General features: G+C 38.8%; 1 protein-coding gene across 6 annotated transcripts; it reads right to left on the bottom strand.

Annotated features, from left to right (window-relative positions):
- Nucleotides 1-281: 281 nt before the first annotated feature.
- Nucleotides 282-24098, bottom strand: ANGEL2 (angel homolog 2). 6 transcript variants are annotated; one of them, XM_010372943.2, is made up of 9 exons: nucleotides 23840-24098; nucleotides 21335-21660; nucleotides 16137-16393; nucleotides 15057-15126; nucleotides 12842-13263; nucleotides 8580-8706; nucleotides 8108-8165; nucleotides 4979-5142; nucleotides 282-3258 (listed from the first exon to the last, which is right to left on the bottom strand). In XM_010372943.2, the coding sequence occupies exons 1-9, from the start codon at nucleotides 23896-23898 to the stop codon at nucleotides 3107-3109; spliced, it is 1635 nt and encodes a 544-aa protein (XP_010371245.1). In that variant the 5' UTR covers nucleotides 23899-24098; the 3' UTR covers nucleotides 282-3106. The 6 variants fall into 6 exon arrangements, with proteins under 6 accessions (XP_010371245.1, XP_010371246.1, XP_030792025.1 ...); XM_010372944.2 differs by lacking the exon at nucleotides 23840-24098 and adding an exon at nucleotides 23458-23739; XM_030936165.1 differs by lacking the exon at nucleotides 23840-24098 and adding an exon at nucleotides 23671-23726.
- Between the last annotated feature and the right edge of the window lie 570 nt (nucleotides 24099-24668).

Here is a 24668-nt window from a genome sequence, read left to right as displayed (position 1 = left end):
AAAAAAAGAAAAAAAAGTAAGACGGTGTGATTTTTTTGGTCATCTTATTATATACTTATTCTAGTGAACCTGTTTATCATTCTTTCACCCTTCTTTCACAATCTGCAGACTCTATATTAAAAACTACTCTATTACTCTATTTTGACACATCTCAATTCACTCAACTTTTAGCACCACCCTAAGTAAAAATGGCTGAAAAGAGCAATGAAATAGTTTAGTAAAGGCAACAGGACAGCTTATACATCTCAGTATACCTACCACAAAACCTTCAGGCACAGAAGTACGAGTATAATAGTTTATTACATAACTTACAGGTACAAAGTGCAAATGACGCCTCTCTTTCCCCAGTCCCTTGAACTCTCTGGATCTCAAACTTTCTTTAGGAAAGCAAATGGTTAAAAGCAGACAGTAACTGAATTACAAATAAAGACAAGATTTCAAACATGCATATTATCTTGATAACAAAATGTACAGTAAAACCAAAATTTCATTACTCCACAGTTTACCTTTCCATGTAAAACTTGTATAGTATAACACTTGAGACTGAGAGATTTGGTTTCAGGCATTAACCAGATTTAATTGCTTTTGGCAGGTAAGTAGAGGCTCCAGCAGAGTTATCAACTATTCTGGTCAACAGAAGTAAAGAAAAGTGGATAATTATTTTTAGTGGAGGTTTAAAAACCTGTGAGAAGCTCATATTGACTTTTTGGCCTCCAGTCCACAAAATAATACTTCATTTGATAAGCTAAAGTAGGGAGCAATTTTATGGATTAACTCTATCAAAGTGAAGCACATGAAAAATGGGCCAGAATATATTAATCAGGATATAAAAAATTTTCACAGAGGTTTTCACTGATGTTCGTTGGTTAACAATGACCTATATGTAATAATGTTATTTGTTAATAAATTCACACAACACAAGGCAGTAATTAACTAATGAATTTTCATTTTTCTTTCCCCAATACTAAAAAGGGATAATTATACTATCATTATAATTTGATAATGTCTGTATCTGCTAATTAGGGCACATAATATTCTGCAAACTACTACTATAAAATGTGGGAAATGCTGGAACTATAGTTAATACTGTAATTAAAATCCCCCAAAGGCCAGGCGTGGTGGCTCAAGCCTGTACTCACAGCACTTTGGGAGCCTGAGGCGGGTGGATCACTCCTGAGGTCAGGAGTTCGAGACCAGCCTGGCTAACATGGCGAAACTCCATCTCTACTAAAAATACAAAAATTAGCTGGTTGTGGTGGTGCACACCTGTAATCCCAGCTACTTGGGAGGCTGAGGCAGGAGAATTGCTTGAACCCAGGAGGCGGAGGTTGCAGTGAGCCAAGATCGCGCCACTGCACTCCAGCTTGGGCAACAGCGTAAGATGCCGTCTAAAAAACAAAAACCCCCCGAAGTGAGAAATTAAATATTTAAACATATTCAATTACAATTTTTACTAGATAAATCTTATAATCCACATGCCTTCTTTGAGGCTTGCATCTGTTTTTTTAAAAATAATTATAGCAAATCCTTTAGTACAAAGACTTAGTCCAAGACTATTATTATTTTCCAATTTAAGGTGAAGCATTCTATTAATAAAACACTGTAAAAACATTTATAATTCAGTGTAAAATTACTACTTAGTAAAAATGCATGTAATTCCTTGTTCCTACTGTCTACAAAGAAGGAAATTTCCACTTTTTATGTTTTAAAATCGATTCAAACACTTGTATATAGGATTTATTAAACCTACTCATAACCACTTCATAGAAAGTGTCAGCACCATCTCACACTGGTGCATCACTGTGAAAGAAAACATTTTAGAAACAAAACCACTAAAACCAACAGTTTAATGACTATTTACAGAGTATTAGGACTCCAAGTTAATATCTTCCCACTAGAGTTTTACAGGCTTCCTCATATTTCTGAGGCATAACAAAAACAATTTTATAGCTGCCATTTTGTTCCAAAGACAAATTTCCTAATAAAATAAATTTCTACAGAACTGTTTCAGTAAAATAAAATCTCTCCCCTAACCCAGAGATCTTACAACTGAATTTTTAAAAAATGCTGCCAGCTGCAGTGGTTCACGCCTATAATCCCAGCACTTTGAGAAGCTGAGGTGGGCGGATCACCTGAGCTCGGGAGTTTGAGACCAGCCTAACCAACATAGAGAAACCTCGTCTCTACTAAAAATACAAAATAAGCCGGGAGTGGTGGCGCATGCCTGTAATCCCAGCTACTCGGGAGGCTGAGGCAGGAGAATCGCTTGAGCCCAGGAGGCAGAGGTTGCAGTGAGCAGAGATCGCACCATTGCACTCCAGCCTGGACAACAAGAGTGAAACTCCATCTCAAAAAAAAATAAAAATAAATTAAAAATAAATAAATAAAAATGCTAGGGAAACAAAGGTATATCCCCAGTCTCTGCCTCTATTAAGCCCACCTCTGTCTGTTCCAGGGTGAAAGAGTGAGCTTTACACGTTATGCTGACTTACATTTCCCAAACATTTCCCCAACACGATGCAGGCATATTACATGGCTCAGGACAGTAATATGATGGATTAAACATTCTGTACAACTTAAAAAGCATTATCAAACCCCTTCAAAAACAAACTAAACAATGGCTGGTTGGATACCTGTGAATGACCCAAGGATTTCTAAGATAAACTATTTAGAACTCAATAGAGGGGTCTCCTAATGAAATCAAGCCTTCTAGAAAGAAACCACTTATAGTTTGCAAGAACTCAAAGATATTTTGGATCCACTACAGAGCTCACCAAAATTTATGAAATGAAATTTTTTACAAGCAGACAAAGGAAGATGCATTATATTTAAAAATCACTGTCAATTTTACTAGGATTTAGAATACAAAACCTTTACATCTCTTTTACAATAGAGTATTTAGATCTCACTTGTCAGAAAAATATTTTTCATTATTAAAAAAATTGTTATAAAGTTGCTTCTTCTGATATGGAGTTTCAAAGCATCTAACATAACCCCCTGAGAAACTCCACAGTGCAAAAATAAACAACATGCATACACTTAAGAACTTTACATTCTTTGAAAAACAATACAAATTGGAAAGAAAATTAGTATGTGATCAAAGTAGTCAGAGCTCAAGTCTGAACTTTGCCAATAAAGGCAAATGATCTGAAGAGTTATTTTCATTTGGAAGTCCATTAACAGTCCATAAGTCTTGTTCTGTAAGAAGTGACAGTCTAGCTAGAAGTTTCAAGCCACCAACCAAAGCAACTTCAGCTCCTAAAGAAGCACATACATATTTAGTAAAACTGTCAACAGGTTATTGTAAATTAATCATACAAGTCTTTTCTCCAAACACATATAGAACTTGAGGCCCCTCCAGAAGACTAAAAACTATGAAACAGTTTTTAGAATATTTAAGCTTTATTGAGTTATAACCTAATTGTAATTACCAAACACACAGCAGTTGAGATATTGTTTCTATTTCCAGCTCTGTAACTGTAAGCAATCTTTAGAAGAAAGTATAAATGTAATACTTAAGAATGTTAAGAGTAATTTGTCATTGACAACTACATAAGAAACTCATCCAGCAACCATTCTGTAATTGCATAAAGCCAGAGACACCGGGCCACAGCCCTGCAGAAGTTTATAAGGTGAATGGAGAATAAATTAGTATAACTTAGTCCCAGAGAGTCAGCACCCACAGAAGTAGAGTAAAAGATGACATGCTCTTAATCGTTAAGAAATTTGAAATGCTGATCGGTAACACTCTCCCGCCACCTAGTGAACTTCTGTCAGCATGACAACTATGAAAACCTTACTATAAATTCAAAGCAGCAGGCATATTTTGTAAAGTAGATCTAGTGGCAGGGGTAAGTCATCTCCTGAGTGTTACTAATAAGGTTATTCCCAGAAGAAAGAAGGGGGGGGAACAAACAGAGGGGAAAAGGGTAAAGAACAAGTAGCATTAAAAAAAAAATGGAAGAGAAAAAAAATGAAAAAATCAGAAAAGAAAAAGCCGCCCACATTCAAGTTTTCTTAATGATATTTTTTTACTTCCAGTAATCTTAAACTGCATTTTCTTCTCCACTTTAAATCCTTTGGCTAATGTTTAAAACCTGATTTTTCTTGAAGCACACAAAGAAAACATTTATCACCTTCACTTTTTGAAAACACCTAGTAATAATACAGACTTTTCTGACCGAATGTGGAGGCTCATGCCCGTAATCCAAGCCACTTTGGGAGGCTGAGATGGCGGGTTGTTTGAACCCAGGAGTTCAAGACCAGCCTGGGCAACATGGTGAAACCCTGTCTCTACAAAAATTACAAAAATTAGGCAGGCATGGTGGCTCGTACCTGTAGTCTTAGCTACTCGGGAAGCTGAGGTGGGAAGGTCACTTAAACCCAAGAGGCAGAAGTTGCAGTAAGCTGAGAATCACGCCACTGCACTCTAGCTGGGTAACAGAGTGAGACTTTGTCTCAAAAAAAAAAAAAAAAGTGTATATATATATATACACTTTTCCTCTTCAGAAAAATCCAATATTCCAGAGTCAACATGACAGCATAAGCTGTGTTGCTGGCAGTGTAACTATGGTCCTCCAATGAAGGCAGCATGCCTCCGTAAAATTTAAGCACAAAACTATGATGACCATTAACAACATACTCAGTTCCTGTCACAGGAAAAACAGTAAATTTATGGCAAGTAAAAAGAAAGGGCAATATGAAAGACCTATAACTCAGAGGCTGACTGGAACTGGAGGGTAGGACTGATAATGTCATTCTTGGGTAATAATTTGCTTGGATGTGTTTTATTGCCTCCCTCATATGCAAGTAATCAACTGATTTATTCAAATATATTACCAATCTGTCTATTTCGAAATATTTTTACCTTCTAGATCTAGAACTTCAACTGTATGTTTAGAGAGCTTTCTTAACTTTAACCTTGAGGTTTTAGCTACTGTGCTCTCTAGCAGAATTTAGGATTACATGCATTCCTTACCTGGGTGCCCAGCAACATCTTCCTTTTCTGCAGAGTAGAAAATATAATCCACAGTTATGGCACTTCGGGAATGACAGGTGGTCACTTCTGGAATTCCAGTGTCAGGAAAGTAATGTGAATAAACAGATGACAAGCTGAAATGGTGCTGTAAATTTGAAGATAATCTAAATAGAAAAGAAGAAGTGTTTAGTATTCAAGTTTTTTGTAACTTCAAGAATTCCTCCTGAAGTTCTTTTTCATTTAATTTCTAGATTAAGACCAGACATTAGGACAAGCTTTATTTAAATACACCATATCATAATTTAGTATTACTTATGCAGTGATATCTAAAACCCATCAATAAAGCCATCATAAATGTGGCTTTTAAAAAAGCTCTATAATTAACATACTAATGTGTTCATTATTTATAACATGTGTGAATGCCTCCACTTACTAAAGAACATGTATTCTAAAACAACTTACAAGTTTTATTGTGTTTTTAAGAAAGAGAATCAAGGGGGTCTTCAGGAACACTATTTGGAATCCCCTAGACTTCTGATGACAGAGAGGCCATATTCTAATTTTTCTTGCTATGACATATGAGATAATTTTGTACTGCATCTTAAAACAGCTTCTCTAATGGTTTATTACATTTGCCCCATGCACAAATATAATGCATGTGATGTTATGAGTAAAAGGTTTAAAGATAATTTTCTAGTGATACTTTATGAATCATAAGGATCTTTTACGCCTTGAAGGAAAATAACATCTTAAAAAACTTATCCAACAAACATTTACCAAACACCTTCTAAGTTCTAGGCACTATCTCAGGTGCTGAGAATATGTAGATGAAGATGTTTCCCTTGCTTTTAAAGTGTTCATCTGCCAGGAACAAAGGTAAATCCTTAAAAATGCCCTCTAAGTTTTAGCAACTTTTTATGTCTAAGGATTTATAATATTAAACACAAATAGGGCCGGGCGCGGTGGCTCACACCTATAATCCCAGCACTTTGGGAAGCCAAGTAGGAAGACTGCTTGAGCTCAGGAGACCAGCCTGGGCAACACAGTGAGACCTCATCTCTACAAAAGAAAAAAAAAACTAAGAAAATTAGCTGCACATGGTGGCCCATGCCTGTGGTCTCAGCTACTTGGGAGACTAAGGTAGGAGAATTGCTTGAGCCCAGGAGGTGGAGGCTGCAGTGAGCCAAGATCATGTCACTGCACTCTAGCCTGGATGACAGTGAGATTGACTCTTAAATAAAAATAATAAATAAAAATAGGTCTTCTGCAAACTGTTATTTTACTATCAATTTTTCAGTTTACAAATATAAGCTATGCATATAAACACTCTGTATTTATATATAGATACTAAAAAGTATTTTTTTTTTTTTATGAGACAGAGTCTTGCTCTGTCACCCAGGCTGGAGTGCAGTGATGCGATCGCAGCTCACTGCAACCTCCGCCTCCCAGGTTCACACCATTCTCCTGCCTCAGCTTCCCGAGTAGCTGGGACTACAGGCGCCCGTCACCACAACCGGCTAATTTTTGTATTTTCAGTAGAGATGCGGTTTCACCATGTTAGCCAGGATGGTCTCAATCTCCTGACCTCATGATCCGCCCGCCTCGGCCTCTCAAAGTGCTCTCACCGTGCCTGGCCTCTTTTTTTCTTTTAATTTTTAGATAGACACCAAGGGCAAAGTATCTGTTTTATGTTTTAATATTATTATTATTTTAAGACGGAGTCTTGCTTTGTCGCCCAGGCTGGAATGCAGTGGTGCGATCTTGGCTCACTGCAACCTCCACCCCTCTGGTTCAAGCAATTCTCTGCCTCAGCCTCCCTGGGATTACAGGTGCCTGCCACCATGCCCAGCTAATTTTTTGTATTTTTAGTGGAGATGGATTTCACCATCTTGGCCATACTGCTCTTGAACTCCTGACTTCGTGATCCACCCATCTCAGCCTCCCAAAGTGCTGGGATTACAGGTGTGAGCCACCGCGCCCGGCCAGAATGTTTTCTTTTTTCTTTTTTTTAAAATAGAAGCAGGGTCTCACTGTCTTGCCCAGGCTGGTCTCAAACTCCTGGGCTCAAGCAATCCTCCCGCCCTGGCCTCCCAAAGTGCTGAGATTACAGGCATGAGCCGACACGCCCAGCCAGTATATTTTTTCATATCCTATATTGTTATAAAAAGATTTAAGGATTACTCAAAACTAAGTACTTGTTAGATTAGCCTCCTTATTAATCTTATTCAAAGAAGTGTTTATTGAAAGGTTTAATCATTAATTTTTAAATATTTAAAATTTTTTTTTAAAAATTGCTTCCATTCTTACTAGTTCTTATTTATGTAGTAATATTTTCTCAAAACAAGGTATACAAAATAAAGATTGAGAGGCAGATAAAATGAATGAGAATTTGTTCCTAAATTTAAATGTTAAAACAAAAACCTATAAAATAGCCACAATATAAAACAATCAAGATATTTCAAGAATCTCCCCAAGACTTAAGTCTCTGTCCTGTTTTATTAACATGTATCCATTTCTCAACCATAGCCCCAAATATTCCTATTTCTTTAATGAAGAATCCCAGCATCTTTACCCCTCTGACAATCTTTTCCTACAGTTCAAGAGATAAATTTAAATGATCATCTTTTCAATTGGCATATTCATTTTTGGATCAATTCTCTTATAGACGGTTTTAAGATTTAGTAAATCAAAGACAACTAAAGATCCTCTTGATATCTGAGAGATATGTTTCTGTGATCTTGACCTTTGTTTAAGTATGTGAATTTTAAAGAGTACTTGAGCTGGTCCAGGTCCACAGACAAGCTGTTTCCCTTCCTAACACTACCTAGGCACTTAACTATGTTTCAAACATTGTGCTTTATATGCTTTGTCTCATCTAATCCTCACAACAACCCGAACTACAGACAAAGAAACTGAACCTCAGAGACGTTAAGTTTCTTGCTTAAAATTATTCAGCTAAAACACAGCAGAGTCAGGACTGGACCTCAGGCCTATTTGACTTAAGGGCCGGCACTCTTCACCAGCACGGAATATTATCACCTTAATTTTTTTATCCAAGTGATTTTTGAGAAATGAGTTTTTTATTCAACTAAAGTTAGCAAATGTCTCCTTTTACTTTCCAGAACTCACTTTTCAGCTGTCACTAGGACCTCTGTTTGCTTCAGTTGTGTTTGTGTCAGATCACTGTCTGTAAGAATAGAGGAAAATATATTAATTTTATTAATATAGTTTTGTTCTAGTTTGCCTTAATACCGTCATCTTACTCCAGAAATAATATTTAAGACTTATCTAGGTTAGAAAGATGCCTAGTTACATGTTTCATTCTGGAATCTATATATTTTGATGGCCTCCAGAATTAGGAAAAATAAAAAAATGCAAACAATTCCAAAGCAACATGCAAGTAAATCATGCACAGATAATTCTGGAAGTTCAACTTTAAAATGGTAAATTTAGAGATCTTAAGAAAAAGAATCAATAACTATATATTTATATATATGAATATTCATCCCTGGGATTTTATCTTTTTAAAAATTTAAGTTTTATGTCTTCAAAGGGAACATGATTACCCAGCAGACTGCCAAAATGTATTACAAACACTTACCTGTCTTTTCTACTTTTGGTACCTGCTGTACCTCATACACACAGTTCTGTGAGATACCTAGGTTTGGGGGCCAAATTGGAATAGATAAAATTCTTTGTCCCCGTGAAGACTGTTCCTGGCCAGATACCTAAACAAAATTTCAACAGGTATCTTAAGTGAAAATATTTTAAAGAGTTTATGAATTGAAAAGTTTATGTCTTAAATAAAAGGTAATCCAAAAGTGGTTAAATTATTACCCTTTATTCATTATATTAAGTGATTCTTTGGCCTTATAAAATCTTCTTTTCTTCAAATACAGTTCAGAAAGCACTTATCATTTACATAAAAATGACCATCTTTTTCCCATACATGTTTTTCTTTAATTTGGACATACAAATGATCTATCGCTTTGGACTAATACTACTCATCCTTTTTTACTACCTAAAATATAGTTCCTATTGTATCAAATACAGGCATGCTCAGAGATACTGCAGGTTTGGTTCCAGGCCACCACAATAAAGTGAGAATCTCAATAAAGCAAGTCACATAATTTTTTCAGTTTCCCAGTGCATATAAATTGTGTTTATACTATACTGTAGTTTATTAAGTGTGCAATAGCATTATGCCTAAGAAAATACATACCTTACTTTAAAAATACTTTATTGTTAAAATATCCTAACAATCATCTGAGCCTTCAGTGAGTCATCATCTTTTTACGGGTGGAGGGTCTTGCCTAGATAATAATGGCTGCTGGCTGATCAGCGTGATGGTTGCTTAAGGTTGGGGTTGGCTGGGGCAATTTCTTAAAAATAAGACAACAATGAAATTTGCTGTAGCCATGATGCTTCCTTTCATAAAAGATTTTTCTGTAGCACGTGATGCTGTTTGACAGCACTTTATCCATGGTAGAACTTTTTCAAAATTGGAAACCTTGCCAATGTTTTATCAACTAAATTTATGTAACACTTAAAATCCTTTGTTGTCATTTCAGCAATGTTCACAGCATCTTCACCAGGAATAGATTGCATCTCAAGAAAATACTCTGCTCATCTATAAGAAGCAACTCCTCATCTATTTAAGTTTTATCATGAGATTGAAACAAATCAGTTAATTCTTCAGGCTCCACTTCTAATTCTAGTAATTTTAGTTCTCTTGCTACTTCCACCACATCTACAGTTACTTCCTCCACTGAAGTCTTGAACCCCTCAAAGTCATTCATGGGGGTTGGAATCAACTTCTGCCAAACTCCTTTTAATGGTGATATTTTGACCTCCTCCCATGAATCACGAATGTTCTGAATAGCATTTAGGCTGCTGAATCCTTTCCAGGTTTTCAATTTACTTTCCCCAGATCCATCAGAGAAATCACTTCTATGGCAGCGATAGCCTATGAAATGTATTTCTTAAATAAGGAGACCCGTAGATACAAAATTACTCCTTGATTCCGGCTACAGAATGGATGCCGTGTTAGCAGGCATGAAACACTCATTTCCTTGTACATCTTCATCAGAGCTCTTGGGTCACCAGCTGCCTTGTGAATGAACAGTAATCTTTGGAAAGGAATCTGTTTTTCTAAGTAGTGGTCTTGGCAGTGTGCTTAAAATATTCTATGCCATAAACAGATGCACTGTCATCCCCAAGCTTTGTTTTTCCATTGATAGAGCAGAGGTAGAGTGGATTTAGCATAATTTTTAAGTGCCCTAGGATTTTCAGAATGGTCAATGAACGCTGACTTTAAGTAACAAGCTACATTAGCTCCTAACAAAAGAGTCAGCCTGTCCTTTGAAACCAGGCAATGACTTCTTCTTTCTAGCTATGAAAAGTCCTACATGGCATCTTCTTGCAACAGAAAGTGGTTTCATCCACATTAAAAATCTATTGTTGGCCGGGTGCGGTGGCTCACACCTGTAATCCCAACACTTTGGGGGACTGAGGCAGGAGGACTGCTTGAGCCCAGGAGTTCGAGACCAGCCTGGGCAACATCGTGAAACTCCATGTCTACCAAAAAATATTAAAAAATTAGCCCAGCATGGAGGCATGCACCTGTAATCCCAGCTACTTGGGAGGCTGAAGCAGAATCGCTTGAACCCAGGAGGCGGAGGTTGCAGTGAACCGAGATTGTGTCATTGCACTCCAGCCTGGGCAATAGTGTGAGACTCTGTCTCAAAAAAAAAAAAAAAAAAAAACTATTATTTAGTGTAGCCACCTTCATCAATGATCTTAGCTAGATCTTCTGGATAACCTACTGTAGCTTCTACATCAGCAGCACTTATTGTTTTACCTGCACTTTTATGTTACGGAGATGGCTTCATTCCTTAAACCTCGCAAATTAAACTCTGTTAACTTCCAACTTCTCTTCTGAAGCTTCTTTCTCTCTCTCAGCCTTCATAAAATTGAAGACACTTACTGCCTTGCTCAGGATTAGGCTTTGACTCAAGGGAATGCTGTAGCTGGTTTGATCTTCTATCCAGACCACTCAAGCTTTCTCCATATCAGCAATAAGGCTGTTTTGCTTTCTTATTATGCCTTCATACACTGGAGTAGCACTTTTAATTTCCTTCAAGAACTTTTTCTTTGCATTCACAACTTTGCTGTTTGGTGCAAGAGGCCTAGCTTTTGGCCTCTCAGCTTTCAAAATGCCTTCCTTGCTAAGCTTAATCATTTCTAGCTTTTGATTCAAAGTGAGACATGTGAGTCTTCCTTTTACTTGAACACTTAGAGAGTGCTGCAGGGCTATTACTTGGCTTAGTTTCAATAATGTTGCGCTTCAGGGAATATAGAGGCCCAAGTAGAGGGAGAGAGATGATTAGTGGAGCAGTCAAAACACACTTATCGATTAAGTTCATCATTTTATATGGGTACAGTTCATAACACCCAAAACCATTATAACAGTAATATCAAAGATCACTAATCTGGGATCAACATAACAGATGTAATAATAATGAAAATGTCTGAGTAATGCAAGAGTTACCAAAATGTGGCAGAGACAGGAATTGAGCACATGCTGTTGGAAAAACGGCACCGATAGAGCTGCTTAAGGCAGGGTTGCTACGAAACTTCAATTTTGTAAAACGCAGTATGTTTGAAGCTCGATAAGGCAAAGCACAATAAAATGAGGTATACCTGTACTAACAGAGATTAACTTTATAAAATTTTAAACTATCTGGGTGTGGTGGCTCATGCCTGTAATCCCAGCACTTTGGGAGGCCGAGGTGAACCTCCAGATGACCTGAGGTTGGGAGTTCGAGACCATCCTGGCTAACACTGTGAAACCCCATCTCTACTAAACATACAAAAAATTAGCCAGGTGTGGTGGCATACGCCTGTAGTCCCAGCTACTCGGGAGGCTGAGGCAGCAGAATTGCTTGAAACTGGGAGGCGCAGGTTGCAGTGAGCCAAGATCACACCTTTGTACTCCAGCCTGGCAAAAGAGCAACACTCCGTCCATCTCAAAAAATAATAATAAATAAAAAATTTTAAACTATCACTGAAAACTCTAGTGGTGGAGAGCTTATTTTGGTAAATATACTGAAGATCAAATGATCTAAAGTAAGGAAAGGAAAGCACAATAAAAATAATTACATGAGCTAAATTGTGCTAAGCTAAAGAAAATACTTATTATTATACAAGGGAAACTTATATAATAAATGTTGAATTACTATTTTGCCCACATCCAGCTTTCCAAATTCTATCCTGCCACCTTGTGTTACTTATTTGTGAAGTATCCATGTCTGTCAATACTTTTTTTTTTGCTGCCTGTTAATTCCTCCAAGCAGTATGTTGCCACAGACAGATGAAAGAGATGAAAATCAACCAAATGAAAATAATTATTTATTAGATGTGGCTGGGCACAGTGGCTCACGCCTGTAATCCCAGCACTTTGGGAGGCCGAAGCGGGTGGATCACGAGGTAAGGAGTTCGAGACCAGCCTGGTCAACAAGCTGAAACCCTGTCTCTACTAAAAATACAAAAATTAGCCAGGTGTGGTGGCGCACACCTGTAATCCCAGCTACTCAGCAGGCTGAGGCAGGAGAATCACTTGAACCTGGGAGGCGGAACTTGCAGTGAGCTGAGATCATGACACCGCCCTCCAGCCTCCAGCCTGGGTGACAGACGGAGACTCCATCTCAAAAAAAAAAAAAAGAAGTCATGGAAAATCAGTTTGATAAAGTGAGGGTACTGGATCATCCAGGGTTTTTAAACAGTCATGTAATAACTATATTCACATTATCATGAGTGGAGCAACTATGTCCACTTCCTACTAACAATGGAGCAAGCACTTACCTTTCCTATGGGAAGTCCTTCATAATTCAATTTTCCTTCCTTTATGAAACTATATAGTGGAGAACCAGGAACAGAATTAAAGTCACCACACATAACAATAGGGCAGAAGCTGCCATCTTTCTGGTGAGCAACACTGGAAATCTCTGCCAGTAGCATTGCCAATTGGGTCAGCTTAATATCACCTCGCCTTGGATTATACAACAGATGGGTATTTGCTACACAGATCGCAGGAGAGGCAGCACATGCAATTTTGGGTTGCAAGAGTAAAACTAATCCAACATTGTCTCTGTCCAACAGAGAAATATCAGGGCGGAAGAATTCCACTGGGTTCACTGACAAGAGTGAAAATTTGGAATGCTTGAAGCAAATAGCACAGCCATCAGGTTTCCTTCCTGTCCGCATCTTATATTCACAGTGATAACCTATAAGAAACAAATGAATTTAAAACAAATGACTGCTTTTATATATTTGTCAAAACACAGCTCACCTGATACTTCTGAACAATGTTTACCAAACTGTATTCTGCAAAACATTAGTAATGTAGGATGCCAATAAACATTGGAATAAAAAACGTTTGACACTGGGTCTATTAGTCATGTAGGATGTCAATAAACATTGGAATAAAAAACGTTTGACACTGGGTCTAACAGGCCTCTTTATATGCAGACTTCAGCCCTTGATATGCTAATGTGTATTATCAGTCTCCCATTGCCATCCTAGTAAAACTTGGTCATGGCAAAAACAGTAAAGCCTTTCAATAATCTATTCTCACACTCTCTCCACCCTATATTCCTGATCTTTTTGCTTATAACTCCTTCCCCCTCACTTCATTCCAACCTCAATGGCCTCCTCACTTGCCTTAACACACTCCAACCTCAGGGACTTTCCCTTGCTATTTCTGTTGCCTAGAATGTTCTAGGCATAGCTTATTCCTTCACCTCCTTCAAATATTTGTTCAAATGTCACCTTGTCTGATCATTTTGTTTAAAACTGAAACCTCTCCATTCCACTTTCCTGCTTTTCTCCAGAAAACTATCATTACTTAATATGCTATTTACTCATTTATTTGGTTAGCCTTTCTCCACTAGAAGGTACACTCCAGATGAGGGAGAAATTTTTTACATCTTTTTTCCCAGTGCTATATCCTCACTCCCTAGAACAGTACATGGTATATAGTAGACACTCAAATGTCTACTGAATGTAGACATCAAATGTCGGCTGAATGAAGGCCGGGCGTGGTGGCTCACGCCTATAATCCCAGCACTTTGGAAGGCCAAGGCGGGTGGATCACGAGGTCACGAGATCAAGGCCATCCTGGCTAACACGGTGAAACCCTGTCTCTACTAAAAAAACACAAAAAATTGGCTGGGCGTGGTGGCGGGCGCCTGCAGTCCCAGCGACTAGGGAGGCTGAGGCAGGAGAACGGCATGAACCTGGGAGGTGGAGCTTGCAGTGAGCCAAGATTGCATCACTACACTCCAGCCTGGGCAACAGAGAGAGAGTCTGTCTCAAAAAAAAAAAAAAAAAAAAAAAAAAAATTTGCTAAATTTATGAATGCAAAGCAGGCACATTTCTCAAGTATATGGGACCACAGATAACTTGTTTCTAGAAGTGTTTATTTATCAAACAGGTTTTTGGCATCTATCCATTAGGAAGACACTAGTAGGCACTGGTATTATAATGATGAAAGAGACAAAATGGTCCCTGACCTCATGGAGCTCAGAGTCCAATAGGTCTAGAGGTGGACAGAACAACTCCTAGGAAAGGGAGTTACTAAGAGATTCTTACACATCTTTCTGTTTGAATTAAAATTATACTCCAACACAAAAGTTTCCAGAGAGTACCTCAACCTTTTTCTGACTCTTTGAAATTAATTTTTTAAAATTAAGATTTTTAGCCAAAATATGCCACACATCTTTGTTAGCAAGTTATATCTTAATGACACATGAATTTTCAAAAGCAAATGTGGCTAAGATAAAAGTTACATTGCCTTGTCTCTATAAAAAAAAATTAAATAATTAGCCGGGCATGGTGGCACACATCTCTAGTCCTATCTACTCAGGAAGCTGAGATGAGAGGATTACTTGAGCCCAGGAGGTTGAGGCTGTAGTGAGCCATGATTGTGCCACTGCACTCCAGCTTGGGTGACAGACTGAGACCCTGTCTCAAAAAAGAAAAAAAAAAAAAAAAAAAAAAAAAAAGAGTTACACTATACCCAGTGATTCCAAACTTGGCCTGATCTCTGCTCCATAATGATCTTCTTGAACTTCTTGCAAACAAAGTACCTTGGAAGAAAAAAATAGCTTGAATTAGAACACAGAGATGCAAATATGAATTTCCTGGTGCTTTTATCTTAAAATATCTAAAAGCTGGCTTCTAAAATTCCACAACTGATAATAATTGAAATAAAAGACATCCTTTTTTCTTGTTATATATCTACCAAATTAATGTTTCCGAATTTTGATCAATCTCAAAACTCTGGCCCTCAATCACATGGGGCTCCCTTAGTACTCAAAATTATTATATCCAAAAGGAAATATTCTTAGCTTACATGTCAGGATATTTTTTCGGGTTTTACGTGCTCATTGGTACTATCTTTCAGGTCTTAAGAGGCTGATTTCTTTGAATGTTATCAGATAGGTGACATTTTTGCAGGAATTACTGAAACTTTAAATCAAAGTTAATATTTACTGAATACTTAATATGCTGCCAGTTTCTGTCTCAAAAGTGACCCATACTTAAAAACGTTTTGGACCCTTTTTGAAAAGTTAGATGATTATTCACACCAGCAACCACTAACAAATGCCTCTCTGAAAGTCATACCTTATTAAGACTTATTCCATCATTATTGTTAAACACATTCCTTTCTTACACCACAAACAAAACGGAGAAAACAATTTAGTTCATAAATGCACAAATGAAACATGTAACCCAACTTTTTCTTTTCTTTTCTTTTTTTTTTTTTTGAGGCAGAGTTTCACTCTTGTTGCCCAGGCTGGAGTGCAATGGCGCAATGTCAGCTCACCGCAACCTCCACCTCCTGGGTTCGAGTGATTCTCCTGCCTCAGCCTCCTGAGTAGCTGGGATTACAGGCATGCGCCACCACGCCTGGATAATTTTGTATTTTTTAGTAGAGACGGGGTTTCTCCATGTTGGTCAGGCTGGTCTCGAACTAACGACCTCAGGCGATTCGCCTGTCTCAGCCTCCCAAAGTGCTGGGATTACAGGCATGAGCCACTGTGCCCGGCCCCAGCTTTTTCTTATGTGAAGAATTTCAATAATATTTTGCACTTACGTCTGCATCAAAGTGTTTAATTTCTTTCAGAATATTGGGAAACCTAAAACTCCAGTGTAATACTGGCCGCTGGCAATGTCTATAAAGGTGAGAGTTATCTTCCAGTAAATCTTGTGAAAGTATATTATAGGACATCACTGAAAAGTCAAACTTGTTCTCACTGTCTTCACATTTGGGATCAACATTTTTGTCTCCTAGGATCTTCGTTTTTTCTTTATCATGGCTACATATATATTCCCAATTCCGCTTTATCACGCCTGTTAAAAATATATTGCACAAATATAAGGAATTAATCAAAAGCAGACCATATATAGTTCCCCACATATATGTATTTTTCAGCCTCTTAAAAATTCCCATAAGCAATAAATAGAATGTTTTTCCCTAGGAAGTGGCAATATAGCACTGAATAATTAGAACTGTTATCAAATTGGTAAAAATGTGGTAACACAATATACTGACTGACCAACAGGTTTAAAACAGGTTTAAAATAATCTTGCAAGTCATTCTGGAGGCTGAGAATACGTGCTTATAAAGCTAAGACTATACGGAGGTTGTGGTTTCTCACTTCTCTACAGTTAAGAAGCGGCTCTGCCACAGATGTGATTGACACTTTTATAACTATAACAACATATTTGTATGTCAAAGTTGGCTTTTCAATAAGATGATTTTACACTGTATTTTATTCCCTATTAGTGGGATAAGATCATCAAATGATTAACTAAGTTCCAGTAGCAACCCTTAGTTCAGAATTCTAGTTTATACATGCAAGAAGCGTATATCATGGCAATATATGGAAGAAGTTTTAGTGTTTAAAACACTAAAGTGGAACATGCAAACAAAATAAACAAAAGAAATCTTTTAAATATACAATAAAGAAAAAGTTAAATATGACATAGCTACAGAATGCTAGTAAATGATGGCTAACCAACAAACCTAGCATGCAACAACCAGGAGTGTGTCATAGTTCATATTCTGCAAACACATCATGCATTCTGCAAAAGTGATGAAAAGAGAATTAAAAAAATGAGACTTTGCAGTCATAGGCAGTCCCTGACTTAGAAATAACCGCATGTGTGATGTGTGTCTGTGTATTCACCTTTGATCTTGCCTCCTACACCCTATCATTAAAGAGGATGCTCTTATTGCCATGGAAACCATGAAGAGAAACACGGAATTTTTAGAGAATTTATGAGCTCAAAAGAAAGAGAAAACAAAAAATGGGAAGAACATGGGAAAACAGATTTGGAAATGGACTTCTAAGTATGATTAAATAATACAAAAAAATTTCAGTCCTAGAATATCTCCCTCTATCCTGCAAAGGTTTTCACTTCACTGGAATACAATGCCTAGAATTCCACCAATCAAAAATTAAATTGAAGTTAAAATATCCTATACACTTATACAGAGGGTGAAAGAAAAGACTAAAAGGAAATACACCACTTTTTTTAAGAGTAGTTATCTCTTAGTGTTAGGACTGTGAAATATTTTTGCAAATCTTCTGCACAATACATTTACAATCAAAATATCACTATGCTATGTAAAAATGCCAATGAAGTAATCATTTTAAAGAATGATTAGGCCAGGAACAGTGGCTCACGCCTGTAATCTCAGCACTTTGGGAGGCTGAGGCGGGTGGATCACCTGAGGTCAGGAGTTTGAGACCAGCCTGGCCAACATGGCGAAACCCTGTCTCTACTAAAAATACAAAAATTGGCCAGGTGTGGTGGCTTGCGCCTGTAATCCCAGCTACTCAGGAGGCTGAAGCGGGAGAATCGCTGTAACCCGGGAAGCAGAGGTTGCAGCGAGCCAAGATCACACAATTGCATTCCAGCCTGGGCAACAAGAGTGAGACTCCGTCTCAAAAAAAAAAAAAAAGATAGAAACAAAACCAAACAAGTCTTCAACTACGAAGAATTTTGCCTAGAGCCTATCCTATGCCCAGGAAAGGAAACTATTCCCTATCATTCACTGAAGATAGGAATCCTACCCCCAATAGCTCAGAACTAAGGCTAATTGTACAGGCTCTGCAGAGCCACTCAGGTTTGTAACAAAACTGCTATAGGGAAAACAGAACTGATTGGCCGGGCGCGGTGGCTCACACCTGTAATCCCAGCACTTTGGGAGGCCGAGGAGGGCCGATCACAAGGTCAGCAGAGCGAGACCATCCTGGCTAACACGGTGAAACCCCGTATCTACTAAAAAGTACAAAAATTTAGCCGGGCGTGGTGGCGGGCACCTGTAGTCCCAGCTACTCGGGAAGCTGAGGCAAGAGAATGATGTGAACCCAGGAGGCGGAGCTTGCAGTGAGCCGAGATCGTGTCACTGCACTCCAGCCTGGGCAACAGAGTGAGACTTCCTCTCCAAAAAAAAACAAAAAAACAAAAAAACTGATCATGTATAGAACACAATTCATTCATAAACTGGAGACTGTCTATGATGGTTTTAGCTAAATCAAAGTCTTCTTACGTATGCAAGATGGAAAGGGTTCTAGTCATGCAAACAATATATAAGCTATCATCATAGATGGAGCACTACCCTGGTGTCACTGCCATATTAAAATATGAAAAGTAAGGTCTAAAAACCTTATTCATATTTCCTTATAAAACATGTACATGTAATGGCATGTAAATGCATTAAGATTTTTATTGTCCTGGTCATTAAAGCTTATAACCAACTCTTTTTGCAATTCCATTTTGTAAACAACCAGGACCATTAGATTATCTGGTTAATACAGTGGCTTTCAAACTTCTACAGCTTGTAGAACCCTTCTGTGTTACTTTTCATGTCATGGAACACCAATCCCTGGCATGCTGGGACTGGGGTTGGGATGATGGGGTGAACACACATTTTATACTGACCACATTTGCTTTTAATAAACTTACAGAAATGTGTTCAAATGTGAGGGTTCCATGGAAGACAATTTGAAAACCACTGATAGAGTGGATAGTCTCTGGCCTTCATATGCTTCACAACATAAATTCACACTACAAAAGCTTATATACCTTCCATATCAGGAGGAACAAGGTGATCACAGCAGAGAAGACAGATGAATCAAAGAAAGTAAGCAATAGGCCTGATCGGGTTTTTAGGGTGCCTAATTACAAAGTCATAATTGTATCACACAAATCCTTCAAATACCACTTTAAAGTGATAGGCAAGTTAGCAATGCTGTTTTCTTGATTGAAAAGTATTAGTGAAATATCGGAAGTCACAAATATGGCTTAACGAAGAGCATTTTCCTTATTCACAACACCTAGGAAGAATGGACATATAGAGAGTCAGGTTGTAATCAAGCTTTATCAGTAGGTAAATGTAATTCCCCATCCATAAAGGGAAAACAACACCATAATTTTCTGAGTACCTACTATGAAGCCAACAGTGTGTTAGGCACTTTGACATACAGTATCTCATTTCATTCAACAGACTTTCAAGTAGGCATTATTTTACATGAAAAAATCAAGGAGCAAAGAGGTTAAGTAAGCTGTCCAAGTTCATATAATTAGTGGTGGGGCAGAAAGGAAAGCAGGGAGTGGTTCCTCAATCAATACTTATGAAGCTATGCCACAGCTCCATCTGAAAGCACCCCAGATTTATAAGAGGCTAAACAAAAGAGGAGTGTGAGGACCTGATGAACAAATTATATGAGTGAAAAGCAATCTGGTATCATCATACAGCCCTAGATTTATAGATCTTAGGATTGTTCTCAGAAACCTAATTTTAATGCCTCTAAATACAGCTTTCATTCATTCAAATATTTCTTGTTTATCTCCCTATGCTGTGGTTAAGTACTACACACAAACAGATTTTCACTTTTGGATAGTTAAGAATTTCTACAAGTGTTTGTTTTTTCTGACTAGGTTCTTTGTAACTGTGTAGCAATAAGTTACACATTTATTTGAATATTAGCTTAGCAAAGTTGATTGGGACCCAGCTGAAGCCTGTAGACTACTTTCTGATAAACCAGAGGGAATCTGAAGAGCACTAATTCTAGCTTTGGCTTCCAGACGAGACTCACCTTGAATGTCTTCCTTCGACAAACTTATATATCAGCTCCCTAAACATTTAACGCCCACACAGCCTTCTCTCAAATATCTTCAGAGGAATTATCTTCACTGAAAATTATGGTTTAATAAGAAAGACAATTCCAAATCCAAATTCTACCTAGACATCTCATTTATACTTTAAGGAGATGGGGTTGTGGTGGGGGCAAGACTGGCAGCACAGAGGGAGTCTAGCAAATTGTTCAGAGTAGAAAGAATATGAAAAAATATAAGTAAATTAACACATTTTAAAAAACTGTTTCTCAAAGTGGAGTAAGATGTGGTTCCCCTTCTAAAAGATAATGCTTCTAGCAAACTCTCAAGATATCTGTGGACCCCAATTTGAGATATACAGATTTAATAAACAAAAATCTTATCCTATAAGACCAAGTCTTTCATTTATGGTTGCTTCTATTTATGAGTCCTTTTGTCTTACATAAAAACGTTGGCTTAAAAATGAAAACACTAAAATTTTTTTAGATCTTTAGACTTCTAAGCATACAGCCATCAATTTCTAAGAAGTCTAAGGGCTTTTGTTTCAAAAACATTGGATTTAAAAATTATCCTTAAATAAAACTTACTTTTGTAATTATTTCTCCTTTCTTTGCCAATCTTATTCTATCTGTAGACTCATTTCTATTTTTACAGCCAGAAGTACACAATTAGTTGAAGATAAAAATAAAGACTTCATTTAAGGAAGAATTCATTTTTTTCTTTTTTTTTTCTTTTTTTTTTCAAGACAGAGTCTCGCTCTGTAGCCCAGGCTGGAGTACAGTGGCGTGATCTCAGCTCACTGCAAGCTCCGCCTCCCGGGTTCACGCCATTCTCCTGCCTTAGCCTCCTGAGTAGCTGGGATTACAGGTGCCCGCCACCACGCCTGGCTAAATTTTTGTATTTTTAGTAGAGACGGGGTTTCACCGTGGTCTCGATCTCCTGACCTTGTGATCCGCCCGCCTCGGCCTCCCAAAGTGCTGGGATTACAGGCGTGAGCCACCGCGCCCGGCCAAGAATTCATTTTTTTCTAACACAAAACTACTGGCTAAAAATCAACACCAAATACCTCTAAAACCTTAGGAGGTTTAAAGGATTAGATATGAAAGTTTCAATTTAGTCTATCACTTGTATTTATTTCTACACCAAGATAAATGTCACCTTTACCTTGGTGTTTTCTTCGTTTTGATGAAGGCTCATCTCCCTCAGCGTTCATGATGTAACTAGAGAGATGAATCAAAGATGTCTGGCTCAGGTTGTCAGGTCTCCAGTTACAGTACTGGAACTGAGTTCTAGACTCAAACAAACAGGGTGGTCTCCAATTTAGTGAAAAATGCCTACTACTGAAGTATGGGTAAGGAGCTTGAGAGTAATGTCCAGGCCACCTCATACAACTAGAAATATGTCTGTTCCAGCAACACCTTTGTAGATTCTCCCACGGTGTAGTCCAGTCTCTGCCCAGACTCCTCGAGTGATGGGGAAACATAGGGTATCTAAAAGAAATAAATACACTCCTTGAGGCACCACTTTTTGTTCAGCTATAGTTTACAAAATCTAAGCCTATTTCCTCAAGGGAAAGTAATGTCTAATATTTAAAATCTGACTTCTAAATCTGTGAAGGATGAAGGGGAAACCACCCATGATTTACCTATTAGCATCAATATCTCAAGACTCTCGTCCTAAAAAACCATTAATGGTATTCTGAATACTTAACACAGCATGCCTCCCAGGCTCCTAAAACACCACATACCCCTCAAAATGCACATAGTTCAACTGAGAGATGAATCAACTATCAAAATGATATTCAGAGTAGCTTTCAAGCACCTAAAAAACTCAATGAGAAAATAAAATACACAACAAACATTATACTGAAACCGAATAAGGAACTCTTATCACACTACAATCAAAGTAAATCTCTTCTCCCACGTGGAGCGATAACAAGTTTCTGAACAGCTCTTTATACCAAGGGCAGATTTTTCCAAACACCTGTATAAGCTAGGAAAACAAAAGCCTATCCACAACTTCATAAATTCACAAAACTACTTCTCTTACTAATCAACGGGTGGATAATTTATTTTTCCATCCTTTTTTAAGCATGATTCTCCTTGGGGGAAATGAAAGAGGATGGGGATTACTTACTAAGAACGCACCAACACTCCAAACCAACAGCTTCAATTTAACCCACCATCCAAAATATCTCCAAAGCGGCGCTAACATTTTTAACAGATATGTTGCTCTCAGGCTCTCAAGAGACACTTCAGCTTAATAAAGCACCATGTTCCTCTCACTACACTACTCTGGCAAAATGTTAAGATTCTGAAGACTTCTATTCTTTCCTCCAAAAGTCTTAACACCTACATTTCTACCACAGCATCAATAATGTGCCCTCCCATCCCTAAGGGAATTTTGTTTAAGTTGCATTTACCATTATTTAACTTTATACGCTGTTATTTTCCTTTTAACAGCATTTAAATTTTTATTGCATATTTTTACAGTTTAAGTATTCCCTAGTTGTTCTCTAAAATCAACTTAATTGTAAATCTTTAAAAGCATAAAACATGGGTATCTTACACTGCTTTGTGATAACTCTGAAAGCCATAGGAATTTGGGCACATGGTCCACGCATTTTCTATCCTAATAAGCCACTGTATTGAAATACAATACTTGTACTACAACAGTTATTCTCTATATTTGCAGTTATTTATTCAGACTTTTTTTTCTCTTAAGATATTAAGCTCCTTCAGGGCCAGAACCGTCTTATTCATTTTAATTCCGTTCTCTTCACAAGTGCCTAGCACAGTGCCTGGCAAACAGCTGGTACTCAGGAAACATTGTTGAACTGAATTACCATCAAGTCCCAGGCCTATGGGAGTTAAAACCAAATCCCCATCACTTATGCAATAATACATGCTGTGTTTCCAAAGCGTGGTGGGTGGTACACGAGTCATTTCATAGAGTACACAGTTAAATTACTTGATTGTAATATCTAAATATTTGTTAGTTTATTAGGAAAAAACATAATCGCACATCAAATCCAAGATTGCTGACACTGCTTAGGGCGAAGCTAATGTGGGCCGCACCTACTGAAGTGCTTTTTTAAAAAACTGAGTCAATTTAAAGAAAAATATCCAGTAAATAAAACACGTGGAACAAGAACTTGGCCATAGCAGTAAGGGATGACATACAAGTGACTAAAGTTTGAGAGACACTAACACATCAACAAAAATCAAGCCCCTCCTGGGCGTGTGCCACACGCGCGCCTCCAGGGGATCAGGACCGCCGAGACCTACTGCGGAGAGGCGGCCTCCCCGCCGACGCTCGGCTCCCGGGACGGTGCTGCGGAGTGTGGGGAGCAGGCCAGCGCTGCTCTGGAGGCTGGGTGGGGGAAAGCGGGCCTGGGATCCAAAGCCACTGGCGCAAGCCTGGCCAGCGGCCCATGAACTCCGCGCCAAGACCCCAGACTTCGTTGGCCCAGCGTGTCGCCGGCTGCGCGCCGGGTTTACCTATCCCTCTTGGTCTCTGGAGGCTCCTCCCGGATACACCATCGCCCAGACCCTCTTCCTCTTCCTTCCTCCCCTAGCCCGCCCCGCCCCGGGTTAGTCCCGGACGCCCGCCCGCGCTCTCAGGCCGCCCGCCCCTCTCTCCTCCCTCCAAGTACCCAGCCCTACTGACCGTCCTCTTCCCACCACACAGTGGCCGTAGCCCTTCCTCACACAGCGCCAGGCTTCCATCTTCGCCCTCCGCGTGCGTCCAGTTCCCAGGCCCCGGGTTCCACCTCAATCTCTAAACCGATGCGGTGGCCTCAAGTACCTAGGGAACCCCATCACTCTAAGTACCGACTCCAGTCCCGGCTGCAAGGCATGCTGGGAGGTGCAGTCTCGCCGCCAGCCGGCCTACTCTCCATCTTGCGCAGTGAGAGTCCCTGAATGTCTTAACCCGGAATTCTGCTCAAAGAGCATGCGCAGAGCGTGGGACGCGCGAGCAACCATTTCTGAACAGGGCAAAACACCCGACTTTCGTCTTAAAGGAACAGAATGAAATAAACTTTTTTTTTTCTTTTTTTCTTTCTTTCTTTCTTTTTTGAGATGGAGTTTCGCTCTTGTCGCCCAGATTGTAGTGCAATGGCATGATATCGGCACATTGCAACCTCCGCCTCCCGGATTCAAGCGATTCTCCTGCCTCGGCCACCCAAAAGTAGCTGGGATTACAGGAATGAGCCACCACACCCGGCTAATTTTTGTATTTTTAGTAGAGACGGGGTTGCACCATGTTGGCCAGGCTGGTCTCGAACTCCTGACCTCAAGTGATCCACCCACCTCGGCCTCCGAAAGTGCTGGGATTACAGGAGTGAGCTACTGCGCCTGGCAGAAATAAACTTGCTTAACAGGACTGGCTGAGGAAATAACGTGTACAGAGCAGTGAAAATTTTTAATTGCCCAAACTGCAGATTCCCAGCTGAGGCTGAACAACGCATCCTCTGGGTGCCCATGGAACTGAGGTA

This window comes from Rhinopithecus roxellana, chromosome 8 (genome assembly GCF_007565055.1).
Source record: "Rhinopithecus roxellana isolate Shanxi Qingling chromosome 8, ASM756505v1, whole genome shotgun sequence".
Taxonomy (NCBI): Eukaryota; Metazoa; Chordata; class Mammalia; order Primates; family Cercopithecidae; genus Rhinopithecus; species Rhinopithecus roxellana.
This window is presented reverse-complemented; position numbering and strand designations above follow the sequence as displayed.

Excerpts from the sequence above, each read along its gene's own strand:
- ANGEL2 (XM_010372943.2), bottom strand. The coding sequence starts at position 23,898 with ATGGAAGCCTGGCGCTGTGTGAGGAAGGGCTACGGCCACTGTGTGGTG. Across the intron at positions 8,707-12,841 it reads AAGGACTTCCCATAGGAAAG|GTATCTGGCCAGGAACAGTC; the intron begins GTAAGTGCTTGC and ends AATTTTGTTTAG. Across the intron at positions 3,259-4,978 it reads AGATGTTGCTGGGCACCCAG|GAGCTGAAGTTGCTTTGGTT; the intron begins GTAAGGAATGCA and ends GTGCTTCTTTAG.